Below are 21934 nucleotides of genomic sequence, written 5' to 3'. Positions count from 1 at the left end.
GTTGGCAAAGCAAAGATGAATGAATGAATGCCATGTTTAGTCCTTCAAGATAATTTAACCTCCTTCTTTTTTACTGGCTTTTATTTTTTTATTCCTTTAAAATGAAGAGGCCCTAAAAGTAAAATCAGTTAATATTTGCTATGTTCATATCTGATACCCTCAGCCTGGCTGTCAGGAGGGTGCCAAAGTTCCAATTCAGAACAATAAAAGAACCTATGTAATAGTCCAAAAAAAAATGAAAGAAAGTGGGGGGGAGAAAGAAACCCACACATGCAGTGTGACTGTCATTTGCACTTCTTTGTAACAGTCTAGACATACTGTATGGAGTGTTATCCAAATGTGATAATTGGTAAGTAGATCTTTGCCTATGTATTCGGCTTATCTATGAATTATAATTTGGGGGTTGCATACCATTATTGGTCTGCTTGCCTGCAGCCTTTCTAGATTCAACAGAAGTCTCACTGTTCTCTGAGAAAACAGAGGTCTTAGAGGGTCAGCCCTATATAATAGGCAGTTATTAAATATGAAGCATTAGCTTGGAATTTATAGCATATAACTAGATGAGAATGTGAGTCCCAGTTTTGAATTGGCTCTGTGTTTAGTTTTTAGAATTCATTTTTGAAGATCATTTGGGCATTTCTATTTATTTAAAATCTATTTCTTTTAAAAATAAGTTTGGATCATGTGGCTCACAGGTTGAAACCTGTGAGTGCCCGATCTGATTATTACCAGTACATTTGTCACCGACTGAAAGATAAAGGTGCCTGCCCATTTGAAAAGCAGTTTTTCATTGTTCCGTATATTATGCACCGATTCCAGACATCAGAGAACTCCTTTAATCGGCCTGATGTTTTTGCCAGTTTTTCAGTGCGTCCAGATGTTTAATTAGCAGAGTAAAGAGATAATGTGCTAATAGGAGACTGACAACAACGTATTGGAGAGGGAGGCGGTGGTGGCCTCTGAAATCTATAGAAAATCTGCTACTATGATTTGCTGAATGAGGGGAGAAAGGAGAGCAGAAGGGGACTTCTTACTGGAACAAATCCCCGCTTAAAAGTTAGTCATCAGTGAAAAAGAAATATGTCTACAGAGAAATAGAAACCGGGGCAAAAATGCACTGAACAAACGGAGAAGGCAAGAAAGCAGCAAACGGCATTTTAAATCAAAGTAGTGTCTGTGGTACAGGGAATTTGAAAGGACCACATGTAGGGGGAAATATTTCCTGGGGTGCCCCAGGGCTATTGTTCCAAACGTCTACATTCTTGGTGTTCCTGGCTTTCACTGCCACCAGCTGTGGTCCACCCCCATCCAGCTCTACGGGGGCAGCCACGTCAGGGAGACAGCAAGCCAAAGAGCTGCGTGAAACCAGTGCCGGTAACTTTCATCATCAGCCTTAAGGAGCCGGTGATCCATCTGAACCGCCCTGTTCCACTGCCAGCCAGGAAGATTAGCATCTTTATATTTACCCTTGTTAAATGTCTAAATTAGAGCCACTTGTCTGCTTTAAGGACCTTGGAAGGACTTTAATTTTTTTTTTTTTTTTGCTTGCTGGGGGTGGAATGAAGAGTCCATATGCTCAGTTAATCACTCCAGCCCCTTCTCTTTGCACATAGTCTCTTGTCATACTTACTGCACTTTTAACTAGTGTGACAGTCAGCTGTTAATACACCTGTTTCTCCTACTAAGCTCTTAGCTCCTGAAAACAGGAAAAGAGTCGTTTCCTCTCTTTACTTCCCCAGTCACCTGACACAGTGTCTTTGCACCTATTAGATTCTCAGATGGTCTGCCCTCCTCCTGTAATTCTCTGCCCCTCATGAATTCCTCTACCAAAGAATGAAGCCATTATGTGATTTTTTTTACTGGTACAACCATGGATTCAAGAATCTTGATAAATAGTGAAGGCCCATGAAATGAAAGAGAGCATCTTGTCACATTAATACACCTGAGATTTATTAGTACTTGGCATCAACTGTGCATAGGAACAAGTAAGCTCTAGTTGCTTCTACAAATTCAAAAAAAATGATTCTGAAACAGTAGTGTGCCTCAGATTCACCCATATTAAGTATGCATAATCCTGGGCTTGAAGAAATTCTGATTTACTAGCTGGGGCTCAAGAATGTATATATTTAATAAGCCCCCCCCAGATAATTGACTGCACATTTGAAAATCACTGCCCTGCTCCAGACACAAATTGTCACTGTGAGAATACCCACTTCTATTTTGAGAATTACCATTAGACAAGAATATCATGGGATATTAGAAAAAATACAAACAAATTGAAGTTGGCAAGCATTTATTAACTGTGTGCTCATAAATGCACATACTGTGAGAAATTCAAAAGAACTCTGAGAATAGTTGCTATCCTGGAGGAATGGTGTTGCTGAGAAGGAAGGAAACTTCTAAAGAGAGTGGTACCTGGGGCGCCTGGGTGGCTCAGTCGGTTAAGCCTCCGGTTTCGGCTCAGGTCATGATCTTGTGGCTCGTGGGTTCGAGCCCTGCGTCAGGCTCTGTTCTGACAGCTGGCTCAGAGCCTGGAGCTTGTCTTCAGATTCTGTTTCTCCCTCTCTCTCTGACCCTCCCCTGCTCATGCTGTCTCTCTCTGTCTCTCAAAAATAAATGAAACATTTATAAAAGTTTAAAGAGAGTGATACCTAAAGGAAGACTCTACCCAATTGTACACAATACAGTAGAGCCCACAAATGTTGGAGAATTCAGGGAAGAAAGATTTACGAGCAAAATAGGTTGTGCCATCTAAACTCAGTGTAATTTTTCATGAGAAACATGCAAATTTAATAGATCTGAAACTCAAAACTGGACAGTTACCTTTGTCTGTATTGTACATTTTTCTCCATCTGTGCATATTTTTAACAATGTTTCTCTTGGAGCTAAATTTCAAAAAAAATTTTTTTTTCAGATGGTTTGACTGACTGTGTGGACCCGGATTGTTGTCAACAAAGCAACTGTTATGTAAGTCCTCTCTGTCAGGGCTCACCAGATCCTCTTGACCTCATTCAGCAAAGCCAACCTCTCCTCTCTCAGCACACTTCGAGACTCTTCTATGATCGAATCAAATTCCTCATTGGCAAGGACAGTACTCATGTCATTCCTCCAGAGATCTCATTTGACAGCAGGTATGTATTTATTTATTTTGTTTCTTAATAAACAGTGGTTATGGTTTTCCTTAACTGTGAAAGGAAATGTCTTCTAAAGATCAGGCTTCTTTCCATTCCACACAGTACATATTGACTCCTTTTTTAGGCATCTCTGGAATGCCAAGACCTTACTGACTGGTTAAGAGAGAGAAGCCATTTCTTGAGATTGTTTATCATAAAAGATACACATGAATGTGTGTGTGTGTGTGTGTGTGTGTGTGTGTGTGTACAGTTGACTCTTGAGCAACACAGGTTTGAATTGCAAATGTATTTTCCTTATGATTTTCATGATACCATTTTTCTCTAGCTTACTTTATTGTAAGGATACAGTATACAATATATATACAAAATATGTTATAATTAAAATTAATATGCATTAATCAATTGTTTATGTTCTTAGTAAGGCTTCTGGTCAACAGTAAGTTATTACTGGTTACGTTTTTGAGGAGTCAAGTTATGTGTGGATCTTCAGCTTCATGGTGGAACCCTAACCCCTATGTTGTTCAAGAGCCAACTGTGTACATGTGTGCACGCACACACACACACACACACACACATGTATCAATATGTATTATTTGTAATAAAGCACAGATGAGGCTTTTAATGACAAAAACAGGATGGAAGTGCAATTTGCAGATTTATTGTTTAGCTTCTGGATTTATCCCTTGAAAACTCCTGAATTTCAAAAGCCAAATGTTAAGTTTTATTCCATGATGTAAAACATTTCTATAGGAAAGAGTTGGCTGACTTTGACATCCTAATGTGAAACGCAAGACTTGTGAAAATCAGTCTTGTAGGAAAGCTCAAATGCATGAATTGTCACTAATGACCTGAGACCAAAGCCCCACCCAGTAGGTAAAGAAATTTTTCAAAATTAACTTACTTATCTGAAGTATAATCACATGAATTTGCTCACTGATATTCTTTGCTTTTTCTTCAACAATGATATATTTTATTAATTAGCACTAGACATAAATAAGTCACTGAAGTCAACATTTCTGGTCTCTTAAAAATGTCCTCCTTTGTTCATTTCACAAGTAAATGTTTCACTACCTTCTAGATTGTTACAAATGGGAATTCAGAAAACATTCAAAGTATTTGTCCAGCAGCCCCTGTCCACATCCCACCCACTTTGTTGCATCCCAGTGAGTGTTATCAGTCCCCAAAAGAAAACTCAGTCAAGAGTTTATATTAATACGAATGACAATCTAAGAAAATTACCACTCAATCTTGAGCCATACAAAGTAGAAAACGAAAAAAGCCCAGATGTGCATGGAAATTTAAACATTCAGCATCCTTTCCACAGATTGTATGTAAGAACTGATAATGAAACTTAAAACATTCTCATCGTTTTTATTATTATGCAGGGGTGAACTTTTAGGTGTCTGACAGAACCCCAAACCTATTCTGCTAGGGGATCAAGTTTTTCTTCTCCCGAGAGACTTAGTCCTCCTTGTTCTGAAGTGTTTCTCTTAGCTCAGGGGAACTTTGTGAGGGACTGCAGTCAATGTCATTATTTAGATAGTGGAGGTTTATCTGTTGTGCATCAGAGAAACGAAAGGAACAAAATATGGTCGTTCCCCCCATTTTCCTATTGAAGGTAGAGGTGAGTCTTCAGCCCTGCAGCTTTCGCCATGTTTAGGGAAAAGTGAGTCCAAACAAAAAACAAAAAAGTGAAAGAAATAGCAGCCTCCATGACATGGAGGTACATTAAATGACTCAGTGAACTCAAGTAAAGGGGGAAGGTCTGGACCTGAGAGAGGGAGGAGATGAGTGGTCATGACCCAGAGCAGAATGTTGACATGATAAACTTTTCAAAGCCAAGAGAGACTTCCATCCCTGTGGTTCAGCTTCAGGCTCCGCCCATTCGTCAGTGCTGGCAGAGTAAACAGACCTATTGCTTGTGGTAGCTAATGCCCCTCTCCTTCTCCTGGTTTGATTGAATTGTCTTTGTCCTTTTGTAAAATGTTCCAAGTTATCATTTGGTGCAGCAAGTCACATTTGAATTCAGAACGACGGGTCCCCTTCATCCAGTGGTCTCTGCTATTCTGAACCTATCGAATTTGTCACAAAAGGTGCAGGTCTTTTCCAAGGGATACAGGTGAGGGCAAGCAGTCTAACTCTATTGCTTCTAAGAGATAAGCCCGTGAATTACCACTCCGGTTAACACAAATCCGACTCTGATCACATATATAAATAATAATAGTTACAAGATTTTACATCTAAACAGTACCTTTTTCATTTGCAAAGCCTTCAAACATGCATTATTTCATTTTACTCTCACAGTATCCCTGTGAACTATAGGTCTTTGTGTTAGTGCATTTTATGCATGAGGAAACAGGTTCAGAGAGATTAAATAATTTACCCAACATCACACAGCCACCAAGTTTGTATTGTAGCAGCTCTTGTAACCTTTCTGTTATGCTACAGCTGCCCCATTTCAACCTGTCCTTAAATAAACCTAGTGACTCAGATTTAATTTATACTGGATAAAATTGCTTCTCAGCCTTTTGACTAAGATCAAGTCTAATTTATACTGGATAAGTAGTGTCTGGGTCACCACAAGGGGAAAAAAACAAGTGATGCTAAAAATATAGTTTTATCTAATACACTTCAATGACATTATTTACAAACTTCCTGTTGGTAGAAGAACACAGTTGAATGACTGCTAAGATGGGCATTTCCTATATGCAAATTGTTATTCAGCAATTATTATGTGTCAGACTTCATACTAAGCTTTTACATGTGCTATCTCAATACTTACCCAAACTCCATGTGGTGAACACTATTATTATGCCTACTTTTCAGGTGAGGAAACAAGAACTGAGGTGTTAAGTCGCTCGCCCAAGTTCACAACCATTGAGTGTCAGAGCTAGGATTTGAACCCAAGTAGAATGGTACTGAGAGCCTGACCTCTAAACCACTATGCCAAGCCACTTTGGAAGGCTGGGCTGGCTTACTCTCAAAAGACTTACAGCCCTTCTACATCCCTAATTGTGGAGTTGCACACTTCAGACAGATCTAGAATGTTTATGTGCCATAATCAGGCGAACCGCTCTGCTTTTTTGCTTCTGCCACACAGTTGAAAGCTAGCTGGATAAGCCAAGGAAGAAAGCATTTTCAAGGGGCTCGTTTGCCTCCTGGCAAAACGTGACCCCTATGACTTGCCACTGAATGTTGCCGCCATCAGAAGCCTTTGGAGCTTGAGACAGGTGCCTGCAGGTGACTAATTGTTGCAGGGACACATAAAGGTTAAACATCTGTTCATCCTTGTGCATCCAAGTGAGACTAGCTTTTGTTGTTTCAAGTTTGCTCCATTGGCACATGAGAGCACACAAAATATGTACCTCCTGTGTCCCATGATGGCATCATGTCACTGTGAACATGTAACCTTTCCTCGGTCACATCTCTGGCAAGCCCAACTCGGTTACCATTTTTCCCCCTCAATACATTTACCCTGTAGCCTGAGTTTTGCCTTTTCGATCTACTCCAAACATGACTACAAAGTAAACCACATATTATACGTGCTCTATGACTTATTACTTTTTAATAATGTAAATAGGTGAACAGAAGCATTATTGATCTTCAGTGTCTAAGCATTTAATCACTATTAATAATGTAAAAGGTTTTTATAAATATGTAAAAACAAGAGTACATTAAACTAAACGACAGCAGTAATTTGCAAAGCCAGACATTTCACTCGCCATCACTAATGGAGAAGTGCATTTAAAAAACAAAATCCAGCCAGGGTTAGTGCAACCACTGACAGCAAGGACTGGCCAAACTCATTTGTCTGTTTTGTAGCCATGAGAGGCTGACCCCACATCAATCCCTGTCAGGCATCTACATCAGAGGTTGCTTAGTATCAGCCCACAGATGCATTTTGCTTGTCCCAACATTTAGAAATTAGAAGATCTGATGTAAAAATTGAAATACTTTCCTTCTTTAGAAAATTTATGAAGTGCGGCATCTCTGCACCCATAGGCATGACATAGGTGGTGTGGAGCTGAGGGCCACTGCCTCCCTGGATGGGATGTGACATGTCTCTCCAGTCACCATTCACTGTTCCCCTTACACCTGGCTCATTTCCATCACGTTCAATGGCATGCCTGGCCAAGCTGGAGTTTGAGTTTGAAACCTCTAAACTACATGGCTTTTATAGCCTTCCTTGGAATGACCTCAAGTGTTTGGTTTTGTCTTTCTGCTCTGTTTCCCTGAGGGTCTTTAAAAATCTAATCTTACCATTTTACTTAATTTGAGGTCCTTGCTATGTTTGTTTACAAAGAAAAACATGTGACTGAACATGAACTAGAAATCACATGAATGGGATGATATTTCCACCCTTAGTTTACCAGGGCACCTGTGTACACCCTGCAAATAGTTGGTATAAACTCTGCCTCACACCTTAGGCCAATGACTCCCTTGAGAAAGGGGATTGTAACCTATGGTATCACCAATCATGACATCATATAATCCAGGCCCCACTGTAGTAGGAACAAAATATCCAGTTTCTATGAGAAGGATGTTGAGAGGCATTTGACCACTGTGTTTATCACTTAGAAGAGTTTTAAGAACAATTTAAAGATCTAACAATTTCGAGCAATACTGTTGGGTGAAGTTATGGCAGCCTCTTCTACCCACTCCTGGTAAATGCCCACCCTTAGCTGAAAAGTTCTAGAGTTGTGACCAAACTTAGTATAGCATTACCTACATAACAGCACTATTAGCAGGGCAGAAAGCAAAGAGGTTAAACAAAGTGATAGGTTTGTTCTAGTTTCTATGAAGTTGCTATATTTCAGTTTCTTGCTCCATATTGGGATGTGTACAGTATTAGCTCTGGATTCTTCTAATTGCTAAGTCTTAAGTTCTTTGAGGTTAGTGACCAAGTCTGATTTGTTCTCTCCTTGTTTTGGTCATCTATTGCTTGTAGAAAACTACTCCAAAGGATAATGGATTAAAATAAATTTTATAATTACATTTCATGATTCCATAGGTCAGAAATTCACACAGGGTATGGCCAAGATGGCTTGTCTTTTCTCCGTGATGTTTGAGCTCTCAGCTTGGATAACTCAAATAGCTGGGGGCTGGAACGGCAGGACAACAGCCAGGAATCCCTCTTTCTACATACAGCCTTCCTACTTGGGCTTCCCATCGGCATGGCAGCCAGCCTTGAGTTTGTCAGAGCTCATGTATGGTGGCTCGTGGCTCCAAGAGGGAGCATTCCAAGAGATAAGAAGTAGAAGATGCCAGTCTCTTAAGGCCTGTGTCCAGAAATTTTAACAGTGTCACTTATGTTACATGCTGTTAGTTACAGCAGTCACAGAACATGCCCAGATTCAAAGAGGGGGAGACAGATCCCCCCTCTTGATGAGAGAAGTATCAAAGAATTCGTGGCCATCTTTAATCTACCATACCACTATATCCCCAGATTCTAACACAGTACTTAGCAAATAGCAGAGAAAGAAGAAGTGAGTGACATTGTTGTAGTAATATTGAAGCGCTCTTCTTGTATTTGCCAATGAAAAACTCATTTTTGTTGCCTAGAACACACAGATGATATTAGGACCTCATGTAAGTCAATTCCCAAATGTAGAACTAGCCTAAAGGTAAGATTACTGTTCTCTAAATAGCACAGGAACAAATTCATAAAAGATGAAGTGATTATCTAACAGTAGCAAAGTAATTACTCTTTTTTTTTTACCTTCTGAGACATTTCACCACTGTCAGAGCGTGCCCATAATTGACATCATTTATAACTTTGTATAAGCATCAATAATTCTCTGTTCCTTCAACGGGCTAGGTAATCAAACTTTAGAATCAAGAAAAAATTTGAAAATAAGGAGCAATATCAAGAAGCCAGTGTGAAGGCTGCTGCTAACTGGCTTACTTTGGTATGCGTCATTATGCCATCTCATGAGAAAAACAAAGACAAGTGCCTCAGAACAAATCAAGGTACTACAATGCCTTCCACATGGCATTCTTAGCAAACTCTTGACTTACACAAACCTTCTCTCTCCCATGCTACACCCCACAGAAGAATGAAACCTTGATTCATGCTCCTGATTATTCATGATACCTGGTAATAGCCATAATTACTTAACATAACTTGTTTAATAAAACATAATTCTCTGCACTTAGTTGAGGTAGGAATTTATACCATTTGAAATGCTGTGAATGGCAAAATGAGTTATTGAATCAAGATTGAGTTTAAGGAGGGGGAGGTTACAGGGAAATGGGTCACTGCTACAGAAGCTGCTGATCTTAAATAGAGACTAGGGCTTAAAAATAAGCATACCTGAGCACCTGGGTGGTACTTTCTCTCTCTCTCTCTCAAAGTAAATAAATAAACATTAAAAAAAGAATAATCATACTTTATAGATACTAATTACTGCTTTTTTAAAATTCGTATTTTATTGAAATATTAGTATTTCCAGAGTAACCAACAACTTTACTATTTTATTTTTTTAATGTCTATTTATTTTTGAGAGACAGAGTATGAGTGGGGGAGGGGCAGAGAGAGAGAGGGAGGCACACAATCGAAGCTGGTTCCAGGCTCTGAGCTGTCGGCACACAGCCCTATGTGGTGCTCGAACTCATGGACCACAAGATCATGACCTGAGCCAAAGCCAGATGCTTAACCAACTGAGCCACTCAGGCACCCCTAAAGTAACCAAAGACTTTAAATTCTTCCAGAAGAAATATCAAATTCTTCAGCCATCCCTAATTTAATAGACTATCCTGATGTTGGCTCATTTTATTTTAAGTGATGAGGCTATGTCTTCACTCATTTGTTCAACAAATATTTCTTGAGTACCCACTGTGTGCCGGGAACTACATGAATAGGAGGAAACAAAAGAAATAGCATTTCTTTATTCACAGAGCTCCCCTTATGTTCTAGTGGTAGAGGCAGTCGAAACATCAAGTAAATGCATAAGTAATTAAATTAATTACAAATTGCAATAAGTTCTATGGATTATGAAACATCAGGTTTTTAAGGGATCTTGGAGTTGATCAACACAAGGGTCTCAAATTCAACTGCTTTGAACCTAAGTCGATGTAGGACAAGAGGTATTCTAGCAAAGACAAAGTCATTAAATAATGACAGAAGTGAGACTGACCTGGATGTTTTCAGCAGTAGCTCCAAGATGGGACTAATTAAGTCAGGTGAGCATGAAGAGCCGCTAAAATTGACACAAATGGGAGACTATTGATGACTTGCAAGAAAAATACAAAGCTTATTTGAACCGTGAGCAGCTTAACTATTTGCAAGAAGTTTCATTCTTTGAAATGTGGAGCTGTATGTAATTTTTTCCCACAATTTAAAATATTTGTATTAAACAGATGAATTCACTGGGAAAAAATCAATCAGCAAAAAAATTCTCATTTACCACAATGAAAAAATTCCCATTAACAACACTCTGGCATCATTTATAACAATGGATCCTATAGTTTCTTTCAAGATAATCCACCTGGAGGAAGATTAATCATTTCGCTCTTAAGATCGATGAACATTACAATGTTTATTTGGTCCATTTATTCATTTGGTGATGGGCACTGTCTTAGGCTCTGGGCTATAGCAGACAAAGTGCCTTCTCCATACAGTCTAGTGGGAAAGAATGATGGAGAAGAAGGTAGGGGGCACCTGGGTCACTCAGTCGGTTAAGCATCCGACTTCAGCTCAGGTCATGATGTCACGGTTCCTAAGTTCAAGCCCCACATCGGGCTCTGTCCTGATAGCTCAGAACCTGGAGCTTGCATCAGATACTGTATCTTCCTCTCTCTCTCTCTGCCCCTCCCCCACTCACTCACATGTGCACTCTGTTGAGTTTTCTCTGTCTCTCTCTCACAAAAAATAAATACTAAAAAAACAGGAAAAGTTAATGTCAGGTAGATTAAGTACTTTCCAGGACATAAAGGTTAGGGACAGAGAGTGACCATTTTAATAATACTTAAAAATTTTTTTTTATTTTTTATTTGATAGAGAGCATGTACATGAAAGGGGCAGAGGAAGAGAGATAAAGAAACCCAAGCAGGTTCCACACTAAGAGCGGAGCCTGATGCAGGGCTTGATCACACAACCCTGGGATCATGACCTGAGCCAAAATCAAGAGTCAGGTGCCAACTGACTGAGCCACCCACGCACCTCCAGAGAGTGACCGTTTTAGACAGAGTAGTCCAGGAAAGCCTCTCTGGGGAAGTGACACTAGAGCAGAGACTTCGTAGCATTCATCTATATCTTAGAAGACCTTGGACCCTTATGCAATAGATTATCACACAAGCCAGGCAGGGCCTGGCAGCAACTCCTAAGAACCCACTGAATCATGATTCTGTGGCGTTATATGAAAAGAAAAAGTAAAACAAACCTTTCGCAACAATCACTATATATTGGTTACTCTATTAGGTTTTACTGATAAAAGCATGGGGTCCCCATTCTCTAGGAGTAGTGCATTGAGGAAATTTGAATAGCTCGGACAACCTGAATAACCTCTAGAAAGAGAAATCAGCAATAGCCCAGACTAGTTTAGTCCTGAAACGAAAAGAAAAATAGATTGATCAATTAGTGTTGAACTCAAAAGAGATTAAATATATAGAAACAACTTGCTGACTTGGAATTAGGAAAAAGAAGAGGTAAGAATAGTTTGTATTTTAGAATATCTATTAAGGAAATCCAGTGGTATTGAAGCATTCATGGAAGTAGCACTCACAGCTTCATATACATACAGGTAACCCCCCAAATGTCTATAACATAATCATTTGTCCTTTTGCTGAGGTACACATTTGAATCCATACGTTTTCTCTAACTTTTTCACAAATCTGTTAAGGTTCTCCAAGTCTATTTGCTAATAGCAGGGTTTTGTGTAGTCATAATCTAGTAACATGAAAAACATGATACCAATTACACAACTAGGTGTTGATAAACACAATGCAACAATTACTGAATAAAATGAAGAAGCTAAGAACTGGGAGATGCTCTTCCTACAGCAGCAGCATCTGCAAATCTATCTCGCGTTGACCTGCCCACATTTGGAAAGGAACTTCCAGGTGTAGTTTGGCCCAGTCATGGTTCCTTGCGATTCTGTTTGTCTTACCACGTTGCTTTTCCTGTGCAACCTCCTTCACTTATCGCTTCTGCAGTTTTCATCCTGAGTGGGAAGTTAAAATCGTTGCTACTTGCTAATAAAGCACTTTGATCTCGTTTATATGAAAGGTGTTACGTATGTGAAGACGGGATCTCCTGATTTTTCAGACAACTATTTTGTCTAATGCTAAAGTTTAGGAAACACATTATAAAAATTACAAAGTGCTGAAGGTTCCAAGATATATAGTGCTGACTAGCTCCTGAAATCAGCAGTCAACACCTAAAGGTACCAAAAAGAAAGAATGTGTGACTTTCACTTCCTTGCAAATGCTCTTGGGCAAAGAAGAACAAAAAGAAATCAGAGAACAAATCTTCAAAAGATTGTTCAATTGATTGTTTGTGATATTTTGGAACGCCAATGTTCTGAGATGCTTAATAATGGTGATTAGTAATAGCAGTAGCTTATCTCAGTATGAATAGGTATTTTCATACCATATATTTTTTCCATCTTACTGCCCCATTAAGAAATTCAAAAGGCTCAACTCCTCATTATTTACTCCTTAGCTGTACTGTTTGCTTGCAGTGGCCCTACCTGGTTCTGTCATCTAAATTTGTCCCTAGAGAGGGCAGAGTAAATGCATGTTTGGGGAGAGGGAATGCGTGACATGTGGCAGCTCATCTCCACGACACACACGGCACATAGAAAGTACTCTCCAGAAACCGATGCCCCATGGAAAGCAATAGCACCATCTTTGTAGGTGAGCTCTTTGTGTTCATTTGTGGCCACAATTTTTACACCTTAAGAAAGATCTGCAGTATATCTCAGGCCCCTTAGAATCCGGGTCAGAAGCCCTCTACCACTCCACCTCTTTCCAGCTGTGTTAACTTGAACAAGTTTTTTTTCAAACCTCTCTGGATCGGTTTCCTCATTTTTTAAAACAGGGTTATTAGTTGTGTACCAACCCAAGGTTATAGCAATACTAAATGAAACAAGATAAAGAAAGTGCTCAGTGTAGTACCTGCCTAATAATAAGTGCTTCATAAATATTTTATTTATACAAGTTTGTGTATATTATATATATTTAATAAATACCAGGGGGCACAATAGAGTGTAACTAGAAAGGTACAATTCATAAGGCAATCGTTTTAATAGGTTGCTTTATTGTTAATGGCATCTTTGTGAGGTGGCTGACAATAGGACGGGGAAAAGTCCCACCGGTGATGACCAGCAAGCCTGAGCTAGAACCAGTGTGGGCGGAGCTAGGCCGCACGTTTTCCTCAGTGGAAGGAAGAGTAATCCATGGCCAGGCTACAGCCAATCGGACAGACTTCTCCAATACTTAATAACTATCCATTATTTGAAGGGCAGATTCGTAGAGAAGTGACAAGAAAGGTTAATGAGGTTAATGAAACCCCATAGGGCTGATTACAAGGAACCATTTGACTGATGTGTAAAACGGGCAAAACTCACACCAAACCAAACCAAATAAAAACCAACGACACTATTCAAAAGTTGCAAGGGCTTACAGGACAAATATTTCAGGATTCAAATTCTGGACAAAAATAATCATGTGTCTAAATGAAGCAAACTGGCACTCAAGCAGTCCTAAAAATGTGACTGTGTCGTCAGTTTTCTTATTGCTTCAAAACACTTGATCTTTTTCCCATTACTTTGGGGATCTCAGGCATCTAAAGCAAGCCTGCTTTTGACAAGCAATTACCAGGGCAGATGGGAAAATAGCCACCGTCCTCAGGGTGAGTGCCCCCATTTTGTTTTACTTGAAACATCACTAGCCATGAGGAAAATAATTCTGCTTAAAAAGCTATCTGCATTTTCAATAGCACCACCTTTCCCTGAATGTCCTGGAATGTTGATAGGTAATGCTTACAGCTGCTTTTAATGTTACCCACTTAGTAGGTATTATTTATTTGGGCTAGTGACCGACTGAGTAGGATTAAATCTGCCCACTCTATTTAAGTAAAAACCAATGAGATTTTATTGGGTTTGCATATGAACATTCACTGCATTCACATTTTCAGAACATGAAAACAGGTTTGTGCTATGACATTAAATATTTTCATGGTGCTGTACCAGCTTAGATAACATATATCAAAAACCCAGCATGTGTTGGGTGGAAACCCCCCAAATATCTGAATATTAGAACCCTCAAGTGTATTTAAATTATGAAATACCACATCATATTTATATAGTAATATATAAAGGAATAATGGGGTTAGTGTTCATAAATTAAGCATGCGAGGAGGAGTGTTCATTCATTCTTCCCAGTCACAGGGGCACTATTTAAATCCCTGAAGTAGTCAATTATCAAACAAAACTCTCATGATGAGAAAGTCCTAATGCACAATCCAGAATGCTGGCTTCCAATAAATGAACTGTAAAGCATCTGTCACGCAGGAACCTCGAAGTAGTCTCTGAAACCTTTGAAGCAGGTGCCATGAGGGTAGGTTATAAGTATCTTACATCTTCGTATAAAAATATTTGAGTTAAATTCTGTAAGCTTTCTTGAGCATGTGCTGTGTACACCAGGCACTGGGAAGGACACAGAGAAGAAAATCACACTCTTTGCCCTGGAGTAGCCTATCTAATAAAAAAGACAGACATATATAACTCTTATCCAAGACAGGCTACGACAAGTGCAATAACATGGATCCAAGCACTGTCTAAAGAGAATAACAAGGATGGGGGACAATTGACGCTTATTTGACATGGACAAATCAGGTTACAACATTTTTTCATTTTATGATATCTGGACTTGAAGGGACCCTACAGTTCATCTCGCAGTCCAACCTCCACTTTGTCATGACAGTTTCAACCTGGTTCTCCAAACTATAATTTGGCAGGGGCACCTGGGTGATACAGTCAGTTAAGCATCTGACTTTGGCTCAGGTCATGGTCTCTCAGTTCGTGAGTTTGAGCCCCTTGTCGGACTGTGCTGACAGCTCAGAGCCTGGGGCCTGCTTCGGATTTCGTGTCTCCCTCTCTCTCTGCCCCTCCCCACTTGCACTCTGTCTCTCTCTCAAAAATAAATAAACATTAAAAATATTTGTAAAAATATATATGTGATTTGGCAAACCATTTTCCAAAGGTTTATATGGAGGAGTTAAAAATTCATATCTCACAGACTTACTTCATCATGCTATGATTGTGGACCACTTAGTGACTTGCCTACCTTTATATGGCTTATGTCCTGTGCCTCCGTCTTCAGGAATACATACACTTTAATTAGCTGACCATGTTCTAGTCTTGCTTTCATTAAAAGAGTGGTTCTCAAACTTTGGTATTTTAGACTAGCAGAATCAGCATCACTTGGGAACTTGCTAGAAATACACATTCTATGGCTGCATTCCAGACCTGAGACTCAGAAACTGGGGCGGAGGCCCAAGGGATTGTTTGACCAAGCCCTCCGGGTGATTCTAGTGTGTGACCAAATTTGAGAAACACTTGGGGTGCCTGGGCGGCTCAGTCAATTGAGCATCCAACATCAGCTCAGGTCATGATCTCAAGGTTGACGAGTTCGAGCCCCGTGTCAGGCTCTCTGCTGACAGCTCAGAGCCTGGAGCCTGCTCTGGGTTCTGTGTCTCCCTGTCTGCTTCTCCACCACTCATGCTCTGTCTCTCTCTCTGTCTCAAAAATAAATAAACATTAAAAAATTTTTAAAGAAAAAAAAAGTTTGAGAACCACTGATCTGTATGCAAGAAAGATTACTGGAAAGAACTAAGCACCAATCCTGCAGTTCCTGAATTACACTCTAAAGAGAAGAGCCTTTATCCAGTGCACTATGACAGAGGATGAGCTGTTTCAGCCCAAGTGACACAAACTACAACTGTGCAACTTTACAGTATAATAAGCCTGCAGAGATGACAGGGGAAGTATCGAGTCACACCTCCTATGCCACAGGTTTCTGTCCCTTGGAGGCTTGAACCAAATAACAACTCCTAGAAGAATTTACAGGGCAGGACTCCCACGCTGGTGAGTGGAGGACCCACACGGCCTCTCTCCCGGTTCTCAGCGCTATCTCTTGACCAGAGCTGTCAGCTCTGGAACAGATTTCATCTGTTCCTACGGAGAAAACAACCTAACCTGCCCAACTGCTGCTAGATCCCCTGCTGGCCAGGACCTTGATTTTGAATGTTACCCTTCAAAGGTTGCTTATGCTCATGTTAGCAACAAAAGCAAATAGTTATAACTTCCCAGACCCTGAGCCTCATTTTCCTTATGAAAGATTTTAATCAGAAATACAATGCAGTAAATTACATCATCTTTCAGCAATTTAGTTTTCAGCGTTGTTTTTCAAACCAACGCTTGGGCTTGAGGTTAATGTTTTTGCCTGAGGTGTTGAGTGAATATTGGAAATTTGACACTGAAGACAAAAGACAGCAAATAAGAAAAGAGGAGAAAGGAACCAATAGTTTATTGAAGGCTAGGGATAATTTGACTATGCCATGAAAGTAGCAAATACAGAATGAATTAGACCTTTTGCATCAGAACAGTCTAACAAGCAGCTTGTTAGTTAAATAAGGCTCTGGGTAAAGTGTATTCTGACTTGCATTTCCCAGGATTCTCTGCTCTTCAGACCACGCTCCAGACACCTAGGGGATTCATCATTTAGTTAAAGGGAGAAGCAATTCCTTCGGGCTTGCTGCGTTAGCATAGTGACAGCAAGTTAGACCGTTTGGCAGCAGCCTGTATTCTCCACAGAAAGGGAAAACAGACACTTGGGAGGGGTGATCTTACCCCTTACACGTTCCTAAAGTCACATGGGTCATGTCCATCTAAGTTCAAGTTCATCGTCCTCTAATCCACATCAGCAGGGAGAGAGGTTCTCATTCTGGAGGATTCAAGGAAGGAAAGCATCCCAACCATGTCTGTGAATCAAGGCAGGGGAGAGAGCACCAAGCAAAGATGGAAACCTTGCATTTGCTGCCATTGACAGGGAGTGAACACACACGCAGCTCACACAAACGCAGTCACTCCGGGCGCATACCTGCTGCACACACTTGCAGAGCCAGCTTTATGACAGTCACCTCTGTTACCTAATTTGAAAGACTCAGAAGAGTTCCATATATGTAATTTAAAAACTTTCAGAAAAGGACAGGTCCTTGAAGGAATAGGACTCACACTGACGGTAGTTTTGATGTGGCAAAAATTTAAGAATTCAAGATGTTTCCCCAGGATGGGCCAAGGACAGGCCAAGTACAAATGCTTCCTTTAGGTGGTGATTTGAAGACACCAGAGACACTCTGGGAGAGGAAACAGGGAGGCCCCCAATCAGAATGATGAAGAGCACTGAAAGTAGGGTTGTGATCCCACCAAAGGCAGACCCCCACCATACCCAACTCACTACTTCAACAAGGGTCTAACCTAGGAAAAAGATGAATTACAGAGGCCACCTTGGATAAGAGAAGCATAACCTGAGCCAATGATGTAAATGGGGGAGAGAGTACATTTCAGTGGCTGTGTGACTCAGGAAAAATAAAGTAGATACCAGGCTCTCATCTACAATTATGAATAATTGAGTTTAGAAGCTAGGAGTGCACAAAATAGCAGTTGAGCTAAACAAAGTGGCACAATACATCCTATTTGCAGAGTATGTTTGAAGGCTCCCTAAGGACCATCTGGAGCAGGAGTAGCCTGGGGAAGCAAGTAAACTCAAGAGCTTTCTTTTGAAATAGGGCATTTGTCTAGGAAAATGTTTTCCCTAGATTTCTGCATGTGGTGCCAATCAAGATTACCGCAAATTAAAAATACTTTAATATGGTTCCGAAATTTAGACAACTTCCACTGACGCAGGATGACTGATGTTGGTCGAAGATTATAGTAAGTACTAGTAATCCAGGAATGAAAGGAGCTAAGAGTTATTCTTGTGAAAAATGGATGACATGGAGTGTGTAAATAATCGGAGCAAATGCAGTGGGGAATCTTAGAACATTTAAAGTCTAATACATTACAAAGAGAGCTCAATGCTGATAAATGTAGAATAAGAGGTTTTATGGGGCTTTATCATATGCTATAAGTTGGTGTGCATCATAAAATATGAGAAATAAAAAATAGGGTAGTTGAAAGACAAGTTTGCACGTTATTTATGAATGATGAAGAGTGAAATGAATGAGAAGAAGAACAGGTAGACAGTGTCTTGAATAATGATGACTTTGATGAGTCGTTATCACACAAGTCCGTGTGCTTCATAAAATATGAGGAATTTTAAAGAGCAGAAGAATCAAAAGACAAGACTACTCAGAATGGAATACAGAATGGAGGAAGAGAGGAATCCAAGAGAAATGCACCAAATAATGATGACTTTTATGAGACTTTCACTCACCAGCCTGGATCCTTCATAAATATAAACTGTATAGAAAATAAAAGAGCAGCAAAGAGAAGAGAGAGGTCTGTGTCTGTCATGAAATATGAGCAAATAATACCAACCAGGCTTGAAAAAATAAAAACAAAAATAACTGAGCCTAGTACAGCTATGGGAAGACACAATGTCTGGATTAATATGAACAAATAAAATGAGTAAGTATAGAATTGTCTTGCAAAAAGGGAATCAGTGACCACCTAGGTAGGCTTTATTGTTGCAAAGACCACCTTGTTAACTAGTAGAGACTTGGCAAGTTTGAAATTACCCCCTACCCCACAAAAAAAAAACATAAGTACTTAGGGCTCAAGAAGCCATGTTTAACTGATTTTTGAAAATCTTTTCTCTGCCTCTCTAGCTCCAATTCCTCTATAGTTTGCAGGAGATTTTCTCAGCTTGTTTCTACTTAGTCTCTCCCCTCCTTGTCATATGTTCTATAAGGACCTTCCAAAGGTTACTGTATAAAACTACAGACATTTCTTGTTACACTGGACTTAGAACCTGGGACAAGATCTGTCAGGATTAGTTCAAAATCCAGAACTCAGTGACTTTCAAAGAAATGTATTCTCAATTAGAACAAATGGGATTTCAAAATCTCAGACTTTCAAAATCTCTTCCCAAAAGACTGGGAGAATCAGACAAGGCAAAGCAAGTGCCAATATGCCATTTGCATACCATTCAGAGCCATGATTTACAGAACTCATAAAATATACAGGTCGCTAGAAAACAGAAAGCCACTGAATTATGCCACAACCAGGAATGTTGGTCTGGGAGCTCAACACACAAAAACACCAACAGCCACAGTTATAATAGCTTGCTTTTGTGTAGTACTTACTGGTTTGTAGTTTGTTTGGGGGGAAGACCTTAGGTAATGCAACGTAAATCCTATTAGCATAACCTATGTTCAATTCCTCTGATTGTGGTAGAATTTAGTAGTGAAGTTTTTTGTCTATAATATGTAAAACAAACTGTGGCTGGTAACCATCTCAATTTTCAGAGATTTTTGTTTCTTTCTCAAATGATCTTTGTGGCCATGAGCCTTTAGATACATTGCTTCAACTTGCTAATTCTGTTCAAAGAAGGTATAATGCCAGAGTGGAATTATTATGGTTACTTTGGAAAGTCATGTTTGCCTAAATAACATGGCCACCTTGAATCCAAGATTGAAATTCCCTGGATTGACTGGATCCCACTTGATGAAAAAAATAACATTAACCTAGGAATAAAATCACTGACCTTGCTCAACCTTCCTCAACACTACCAACTCCAGCTATAAAATGCACATTCTAGAGCTCCAGGCTACCAAAGCTAGGATTTGACACCCCACCCCCCCACCCCCACCCCCTCTGCCACCCTCACCCCCTCTGCCACCCTCAATAATGACAGACCAACAAAAAATCTTTGCTTAGAATTTGCTCCTGGGCCCTCTTCTTAACTGTCAAGCTCCTGCAATTTGTTACAACTTGGCCAGTCTAGAAAGCATACACATTTTAGTGGACTGTGTCTGGGAGATAGCCCTGTTTAGGGGCTAGTTTAATGAAACACTATTTGGGGGGGGGGGCAAGGGTGAAACTCCTTTGTTTAAAGGGAAAATCTCCTGAACTATTTTATTTCAAGTAGGCAAGAGAAACGGTATGCTAGCCAAAGACCATGTCTCTTTTACAAACTCTTAAAATTTACCCAACTAAGTCTGCTTTATTAAAAAGTTGTTTTTCTGGAGAAGGCAATTTGGTAATATGTATCAAGAGCCTTAAATATGTTCACACCTATGAATGTCAATGCATAAAAAATGTACACAACAAAATAATATTGCTGATTACCTTTGAGGAGAAGACTAAGAACTGGGAGGGGGTGGTGAGCAGAGACTTGAGTCATACATATAAAGACTCATGTATTAATTAATATGATTAATTTTAATTTTAATAAGAGAAATATTCTTCCACAACTGGGACTATCTCCCAAGAAAATAATAAAAGATTCAATGTGGGAAAAGTTAAGAAACTACTAAATGTTTTAAGATAGTGACTGATTAAACAACTTAAGTTTTATGTTGTTTTAAGGCTATATTGTATAATAACAAATGATATATTGAGGAATTTCTAATTAGGCAATGTTAACAATACACTGTTAATTTAAAAGTATCAAGATACATATCTATACTGAGCATAATCCCAATTTTGATGGGTAAAAAGGATATACATGCCCCCCCAAAATGTTATTAGTGTTACTATTGGTTGGTGAAATTATTATTTCCTTTGTTCTACTTGACTGTATTTTCCAAAGTTTCTGTATCTTGGCTTCCAGAATCTGGTTTCAACATGCTTTTATATTTGCCTTTGATCTTGTGTTGCAGGCGTGCTTGTGTGATTCGAGGCCAAGTGGTGGCCGTAGATGGAACCCCGCTAGTAGGGGTGAATGTTAGTTTCTTGCATCACAGTGATTATGGGTTTACCATCAGCCGGCAAGATGGAAGGTACGTCAGTATTGCTTCTAATCATTGTGGGGACCAAATACTGACTTCTAGCTGTGAATCAAAGCAGGGCTCAGATGATGTAGTGTTTGTAAACCCATCTTCCTTCCAGCTGTATTTGGGAAAGTCATTGGTGATATTTACTTCCTTTATTCCCTAGCTAAATCAAACCAAATTTCCCTTCTAACCATGCGCTATCACTCAAGTCTTCTTGAAACCTTGGCCACGTGGAAAGTTTTCTACCCTTCATCCAATTCCATTAATCAGTCCAGCTTCAAAATTCAGTAAGATGATGCAGGTGATAAAGATGGAGCTGTGGAATACTTAGGCTGTTCTCCCATGGAAGCCTCAAAGATATTTCAGAAATCAAGATGTCCGGGGCACCTGGGAGGCTCAGTCAGTTAAGCATCCGACTTTGACTCAGGTCATGATCTCATGGTCTGTAAGTTCTAGTCCCACATCAGGTGAGCTCAAGCCCTACTTTGGATGAGCTTGAGCCCCACTTTGGGTGAGCCCCTCTTCTCTCTCTCTCTCTCTCTCTGTCTCTCTGTCTCTCTGTCCCTTTTTCACTTGTACTCTCTCTCAAAAATAAAGTAAAATAGAAGTTAAAAAAAAAAGAAATTAAGATGTCCAAGAGGTTTCTTCCAAAGGTACAGAATTCACCCTCATTAAGATACTTATTTTTGATGTGCCCTCCCTAGACAGCCTATTTTACTAGTGGCTGCACCTGATTGACAAGCATAGCTAGCCTAACCAATTCCCTTTGGCGGCTATATAACTATAGTGATTTAACCTCAACATCAACCACCAAGCTACTCTGAGGGCTTCTCAGGTTCTCTGAGACCTGGGAAGCAAG

At 39.8% G+C, this 21934-nt stretch overlaps 1 protein-coding gene across 3 annotated transcripts in view; it reads left to right on the top strand.

Moving 5' to 3' along the window:
• The window catches only part of TENM1 (teneurin transmembrane protein 1), a 552583-nt gene that overhangs the window by 385095 nt on the left and 145554 nt on the right, over window positions 1-21934 (top strand). For all 3 annotated transcript variants that reach the window (XM_029930000.1, XM_029929999.1, XM_029929998.1), the window contains exons 15-16: window positions 2915-3131; window positions 20962-21081. In XM_029930000.1, the coding sequence (XP_029785860.1) occupies window positions 2915-3131; window positions 20962-21081 (337 nt within the window). The remainder of the gene's footprint in view (window positions 1-2914; window positions 3132-20961; window positions 21082-21934) is intronic.

The sequence above is a fragment of the Suricata suricatta genome, chromosome X (genome assembly GCF_006229205.1).
Source record: "Suricata suricatta isolate VVHF042 chromosome X, meerkat_22Aug2017_6uvM2_HiC, whole genome shotgun sequence".
NCBI lineage: Eukaryota > Metazoa > Chordata > Mammalia > Carnivora > Herpestidae > Suricata > Suricata suricatta.
This window is presented reverse-complemented; position numbering and strand designations above follow the sequence as displayed.